This window comes from Vombatus ursinus, unplaced genomic scaffold, assembly GCF_900497805.2.
Source record: "Vombatus ursinus unplaced genomic scaffold, bare-nosed wombat genome assembly UNPS02014804.1, whole genome shotgun sequence".
Classification (NCBI taxonomy): Eukaryota; Metazoa; Chordata; class Mammalia; order Diprotodontia; family Vombatidae; genus Vombatus; species Vombatus ursinus.
In genome coordinates, this window is record NW_020954582.1 from 10459391 (window position 1) to 10466535 (window position 7145).

General features: G+C 43.4%; 1 protein-coding gene across 2 annotated transcripts in view; it reads left to right on the forward strand.

Moving 5' to 3' along the window:
* WLS (Wnt ligand secretion mediator) overlaps nucleotides 1-4341 on the forward strand; it is a 137367-nt gene extending 133026 nt beyond the window's left edge. For both annotated transcript variants that reach the window (XM_027874046.1, XM_027874047.1), the window contains one exon: nucleotides 3551-4341. In XM_027874046.1, coding sequence (XP_027729847.1) covers nucleotides 3551-3660 — 110 coding nt within the window. In that variant the 3' untranslated portion in view covers nucleotides 3661-4341. The remainder of the gene's footprint in view (nucleotides 1-3550) is intronic.
* The last annotated feature ends 2804 nt before the right edge of the window (nucleotides 4342-7145 follow it).

Consider the following 7145-nt stretch of genomic DNA (forward strand, 5'->3'; position numbering starts at 1 on the left):
GAGAGGAGGGGGAGGGAGAGAGAGAGAGGAGGGGAGGGAGAGGGAGAGGTGATAGCCAGCACATTAATTAGGAGATTCTGAAAGAGATGAGTCGGGGAGCAGGCCTTCATCAGGGAAAGGAAGGTCAGAGAATCCTAAATTTAGAGCTGATAGGGGCTGTAGAGGTCATTCAGCCCACTGCTCTCATTTTATAGATGAGAAAACCGAACCCTAAACATTCAATGACTCTCTGAAGGCCGTACTGGTAGTTAGTGGCAGATCTGGAATGTGAAGCTGGAAGCTGAGACCTGGAGGGAGGGGGAGACAGCAGCAGAATTCTCTGAAATCTTTTTTCAAGATAATGTTATCCCTAAATTCTCTATGGAAGAGTAGCTCAGTGTAATGGATCTCAGCTTGACCTGTAAGTCAGAAAGTCTTACATTCAGTTCCTGCCCTAGCTAGAATCCTGTCTCTAGCTAGAATGTCAGTGAGGCAGATTTTCACGTGAAGTAAGGAAAGACTGGCCAATATTCAGCACTCTCCAAGACCGAAATGGGCTGCCTTGGCTTGAGAGAGTGGGTTTCCCTGTTGGAGATTTCCAGATGACCACTTGTCAAGAGTGTTGGAGATGGGAATTCTGTTCCTACATAAATTGGGCCAGATGATCTCTGCCTGGGTTCCCTTCTCTCTCCTAGAGTCCAAGAACAGTTATCAATGATGCAGACTGGTCTGATCCAGAAGAGATTAGTTGACCCCAAACTTAACTTGAGCCATCAGACTGAGCGAGCCACTAGAAAAGCTGGTATCATCTTTGGTGACACTCATGGAAGGTTGATGTCCCAGTGCAAGATGGTGCTCACTCCGCCGTTCTCTATCCTAGAATTTAGCACTTCATTCTGGAGTGATCAATCAAATTACAGAAACATATCTCTGGGGTGAGTAGGGAGTGGGGAAGAGTTTTGCCCAGAGATGTAATCAGAGATCTTAGAAGACATTCATCACACAGGGCCTTGACTCAATACATAGGAAAAATGCTTTAAATAATTCTACACAATTTCTATAGGAAAATAGAGGGAATCATTTTCCACCATTATCTGTACCCCAATAGGACAATGCCTCCAAGGCCATGGGTACTTTCTGTCCCAACATAGACAACAATCCTTCCATGCTATGCTAGAAGATTTTCTGAATTTCTGTGGCTACCAGAATGAGACTATCCCAACATTTCACAGTTGCAAGGGACCTCGGCCGTTTAGCCTGACTCTTGATTACTTGAGAAATAGCTAGAAATGGCCAAAACCATGTTTTTGGGGCAATTGATAGAGGAAGAATGCCTTTAAGCTCTTTGCTGCTGAGGGAAAATTCTCAAATGTGATGATGGCATCTGAAAGTCACTAGTTCTTCTCAACCAGGGCTTTGGTGCCAGTTGTCTTGACTTTTGTCCTACCACTGGACTTCCATGACTCTAGGGGAGAGGGAAGCTGACACCTTTGTGCAACTCTGCCTCACTTAAATCCAATTCATGTACAAGCCAAGACATCTCCCTCAAGACGCCATTGGTCCTCCTTGAGAATGAAGGACGAACAACAGTTGATACATCACGACAGATGCTAGTGCTTTTTTGAAATTAATAGTAGATTCAGAATGGGGGGCAGAAAGAAGTGGAGGGAAAACAATAGATTGTCCTCGATCTTTTATTCTCATCCCAAACTGTGTGGACTTGAATTGGGCCCAGTGACTTCAACACAAGAAACCTTTGTTAAGCATTTTGGTGCAGCAGAAACTCAGAGAGCTTCTAGTAGCACTTTTTGTGATAGCATAGTATTGGAAACATAAGAGAGCCCCATCAGTTGGGGAATGGTTGAGCAAATTGTGGTATCAACATAGAATGGAATATGACTGTGCTATAAGAAATGATGAGCATGATGAACACAGAGAAGGCTGGAAAGATCTCTGTGAACTGATGCAGAGAGAAGTCATCAGAACCAAGAAAACAATGCAGTGTCGAAAACAAGGTAAACAGAAAGAACAACCACCAAAAAAAAAAAAAAAAATCAAAAGAGGATGTTGCAGAAATTACAAAGAACAAACCTGGTCTGAAAGAGGAGATAGGAGAAGACTCCACACCCCACCCCTACCACTTTGCAGAAGTGAGGAGCCCTCAAGTTTTCTTCATTGCACATACAGGATATCCCCAGAGTTGACACTGTGTTTTCAAATTTTTTCAATGTGTTGATCATTTATGCTGATTGTTTCCTCCTTTTTTTTCTTTTAAAAATTAAAAAAAATACTATTTGTTAAATGGGATTGTTCTTTGGGGAGATCAGAGGGAATACTGGAGGAAATTATGGTGATGCTGTTAAATACATTGGGAATATAAATTTATCTTCTTTAGGGTCACTGAAAATATCTTTGGCACAAGTCCATTAGCTGGCAGAATGATGGCAATGAATTGTCCTTCATCCTGTCCCTCATGGTTTTGATTTCTTCCTCTTGGTCTCTATATTTTAAAAGCTTTTTCTCCCATGTAGTTTCGAGATTTTGAGTATTTAGTATGTGGACATCTATTAAAAAAACATGGTTCTTAAATTTGTGTGGTTCAGGGCTGTATCTGAGCAGTTGTTTACCATGGTTTTGTCTATGATGATTCTCCAGTTCCAGAAAAAATATTTTCTTAAATTTTCAAGGATATTTTGGAGTCTCTATTTGTGATACAGGACTGTATCTGTTTATGAAGAATAAGGAGCTTCTAATGCGTCATTTTGACCACTAGATTGTCTTCGTAAGTATTCAGTAGGTGTTAAATTTGTGCGTCTTGATGGGATATATTCTGTAATTTCTACTGTTTCCTTGCAGTAGCTCAAAAGAAAGATGAGATGCACAAATTTAGAGACAGCTCTATTCTAAATGTTCATGTGGACTATTTGTGCCTGACCTATGGTAGAGCCTTTCAAGCTTGTATTGATTTGATCAGCCATAGTCAGACATGCTGTACCTTGACTCCAACATAGTGATGTCATTCTGGTCTTCTTCGAGAATGAAGAACAACCAACCAACCGTTTCCTTATTGGTTGGTATGTCCAGGCTCCTGAGGATGACCTCTCGGTAATTTCTGGTAGCAATTCCCCTGTCTCTTATGGCCATTTTAATACCCAAGTCCCCATAACTCATCCATTTCTTTGACACTTCATGTTGGCACATGGTTGAGTTCACGTGGCTGTCGTCCATGCAGGGCCATTGGTTTGAATCTTAACCACTTCATAGGCTCCATCTGGGTAAATCCAGTGATGTGTGTACACTCTCAGGCTTAAATATTGCTTTATGGAATGACGTCTTTTTGTTCCTAAAGTCTTTGTGTAATCTTTTGACCACATGCTCTGAAAACATCCGTTGGCCCCCTTTTCTTTTTAAACAAGTAAGAGTGTTACTGTTTCTGTACATGCCTTGGGACAAAAGTTCATTTTTTAAAAAATATATTTTGTGAGGTTTTCTTTGAGCACCTGAGTGATTGTTGTTAATTGTTATTGTTGTTTGTCCCACCCTGAGTCTAACTCCCAGACCTGTGTTTCAGGCGATCTGGGCATTCACAGCGCAGAAGAACTACAGCTCACGACAACCATAACACACGTGGACGGACCCACCGAAGTCTACAAGTTGACTCGCAAAGAGGCTCAGGAGTAGAGGTTCCGACAGGACAGACAGGAGAGGATCCCGCCACGGGCAGGGAGCACATTGGAGAGGGACGCATTTACAAAAGCAGCCTGGCGCTTTTCCTCACGCAGGGTCTCTGGGCGTGGTGTCACCGACACTTGTAAACTTTCCTTCGCATGGTAGCTGGGGGGTGGGGGGGCAGGAAGGCAGAGCTCTAGTATGACACATTCTGTGACTGTGGATGACTCGTCACATGTGTAGTGGGTGGTTAGGAAACCTCACATGTGGGGGCCGTTCTTGCTAGGGAACCGTCTGGACTAGATGGGACTACGCCAAGTGGATATTTGAACCTTGTTTCTGTTCTAGGTAATAGGATGATATTAAATATCCTTTGAACTCCATGCTAGGCTGATTTCATAGGCCTTTTACTCCTAGACCAAGACCATGTTTGTTTTTCTATTTATAGCCTCAGTAGCCTGTTCAGTTAATATTTATGTCGTCAATAAATCCGTGTCCCTCATTGGGTATAGCCTAGTGCAACGTAACACATTGTGGAGAAAATCCACATCCACAAGGAGTGTTGCAGCTTTCAAACCAAATCGTGTGTATCCAGTACTAACCAGTCTTGTATGGTGTAGATATTTTTTTATTTTTGCTAAACTACTCAAGTAGAGTTTATGGTATTAAATGGCCTTTGGGTCTGAAAAGTCATTGAGCTGTGTTGTTTTTTTATTCTTGCTTAGATTATGGGATTCCCCACCCCCCAAGCTCGTAGTATCATAGACTGAGAGATAGAAGAGATTTTAGAGGCTAAAACTGCCTTTTTTACAGATGAGGAAACTGAGGTTGAGAAAGATTAAATGATTTGTCTAGGATCATATATCTAGAAAGTCTATGAGGCAGGATTTGAACTCAGGGCCTCCTGACTCCAGGTCTGTCAGTTTCTAACCACCATTGAGGCAGCTAGGTGGAGCAGTGGACAGAGTGGGGTGGGCGTGGAATCAGTAAGACCTGAATTTGGATTCTCCCTCAGATGCTTACCAGCCCAGTGTAACCCTGGGCAAGTCACTTAATCCTGTTTGCGTCAGTTTCCTCACCTGTGAAATGAACTGGAGAAGGAAATGATAAACCACTCCAGTATCTCTACCAAGAAAACCCCAAATGGGGTCATGAAGAGTCAGACGCAACTGAAAACAACTGAACAACAACAATAGTTCTACTGGTTCTACTACTGAGCATCAGCGCTTAGAAGTCTTCCCACATTTATCTGAATTCCTCCTATTAGTTTCTTACAGTGCAGAAATGACATTCCTGTGCCAGAACTTATTCAACCATTCTCCAGGCAATGGGCACCCTCTTTATTTCCAGTTTTTTGCTTCCACAAAGTGCTGCTGCAAATAATTTTGGAGAGACAGCAGATATACTTCATAAAGGGGTGGCTAACTGGCCTTGGAGTCAGGAGTCCCTGACCAAGGGTTCAAGTCCCACGCCCCGACACATCCTGGCTATCTGACCCTGATCAAGTCACATAACCCCCAAGTGCCCCAGACAACGCTCTAGGACTATAAGGGTTGGGGTAAACATTTTTTAAATTAAATTTTACTTTTTTCCCAAATAACAAGCTTTTAAATCTACCAGAAAAAAAAAAGGAAAACTTAACCATAAGCTGTAGAAAATATGCAGGCTTACATTAGCAGAAGGATGTCTCTTACTGGAGTTCCCAATAGGAATGAAGTCAAGATCCCATCCTTGACCTTTCCTCCCCTGCCCCCCTTTCTCATACCATCAGACTCTTCCCTCCGTGATTACCTTCCCTTTACTCTGTCTGTATCTGTTTCATACATAGTTATTTGCATGTTGTCTCCTCCATTAGACTAGGAGTAACTTGAAGGCAGGGGGCGTGTTTTCCTTTTTTTTTTTTTTTTTTTATCATCAGCACTTACTATAGTGCCCAAAACAATAGGTGTTTAAAAAATTCTTGTTGACTGATTGACCTTCCCTGCTACTTAAGCCAGTACCACTAATGCTGTAACAGAAATCTCCACTATTGGAGAGCACCCTTGACAAACCAAATATGTTAAATGTCCATTTTGTTCAGTCGTTTTTCAATCCTGTCTAACTCTTCATAACTTTATTTGGGGTTTTCTTGGCAAAGATACTGGAGTAATTTTGCCATCTCCTTCTCTAGTTCATTTTACAGATAAGGAAACTGAGGCAAACAGTGTTAAATGACTTGCCCAGGGTCACACAGCTTGTGAGTGTCTGAGGCATATGTGTCTTCCTGATTCCAAGCCCAGAGTTCTATCCAGTGCTCCACCATCCACTAAACAGGGATCTAGGTGGCAGCCTGGAGTAGTGAATAAATAGAGAGGTGGCAGCCTGGAGTAGTGAATAAATAGAGAGCTGACATCAAAGGCAGGATGATCTGGGTTCAAGTTCTGCCTTTGCCCCTGTGCAAATTATTGAACCCTTTGGTTGCCTCAGGTTTCTCTCTAAGACCTGACTTCACAAACTTTGTGTTTTATAGCCCTCTGGCTGTGAGTCTAATTCTAACCCTGCAGAAAATTCAAGGCATGGGATTACTAAGTCAAAGATAGTTTTTTCCTCATCCAAGTTCACAGCCCCCCCCCACAAAAAAATCGATCCCTCGACCCCCATGGAATCCAAGTCAAGAATTCCTGCTCTAAGACTAAGTTACAGAAGAGTTCCCTACATGTCCTCACCTGGAGTGCTTTACAATGGGGAAATCACTGGTCTGGATGCCCCTCCTCCCCCCCAAAAAAGTCATATCCTAGATATAAAAACAGATTTATTCAACTTCACAGAAGTATCCATGTATTTGTCTCTTTGTTTTTCTTGAATGAGGACATTGGAGAAGATCTGTTATAAAAAATATATTAACTTGCCACCAGAGCAGAGATTAGGGGAGGGCCAGGCCCATGTCAAACATTGGTTTCTGAGAGATGGGGATATGGTCCAAATCCTCATGTCGGGGCAAGGGGCTGCCCCGGCCAGATGTCGACCACACTTCTATCAGGAGATTGGTCTTGGCCTAGCAACAAACATGCTTCTGCAGCCAGCCTTCCCCCAGCCCTCCCTCTTCCAGAAGCCTACTTAACTGTTCTTTCCGCTGCCCTTTGATGTCCGACCCAGTGACCAGCTCCCCGGAGTCTGTCCCTGGCCTATGTGTGGTCACCGAGTTAGCTCCTGAGGCCTGGGGGATGAGGCCGTTTCATCCGGCCACTGAGCTCAGAGGGGCGGTTAGGGCTGCAGAGGCTAAAAAAGGAAGCCACCGTGGGAGGGAAGCTTTGGCTTTTTTCTCCTGCAAGTACCCAGAGTCCTTTGCCCACTTCTGCTAGACGGATGGCTGAATCCTGCTTGCCTTTCTAACTCATTACAGAGCCAAGCTTTACATGGGATAACCCTGTCCCAGGCAGGATGCAGTAGGTGTGAATCTCCCACACTTTTCAAAGGAAAACTTGGGAGGCAGAGGGCTGGTGAGGGGGAAGCAGTTC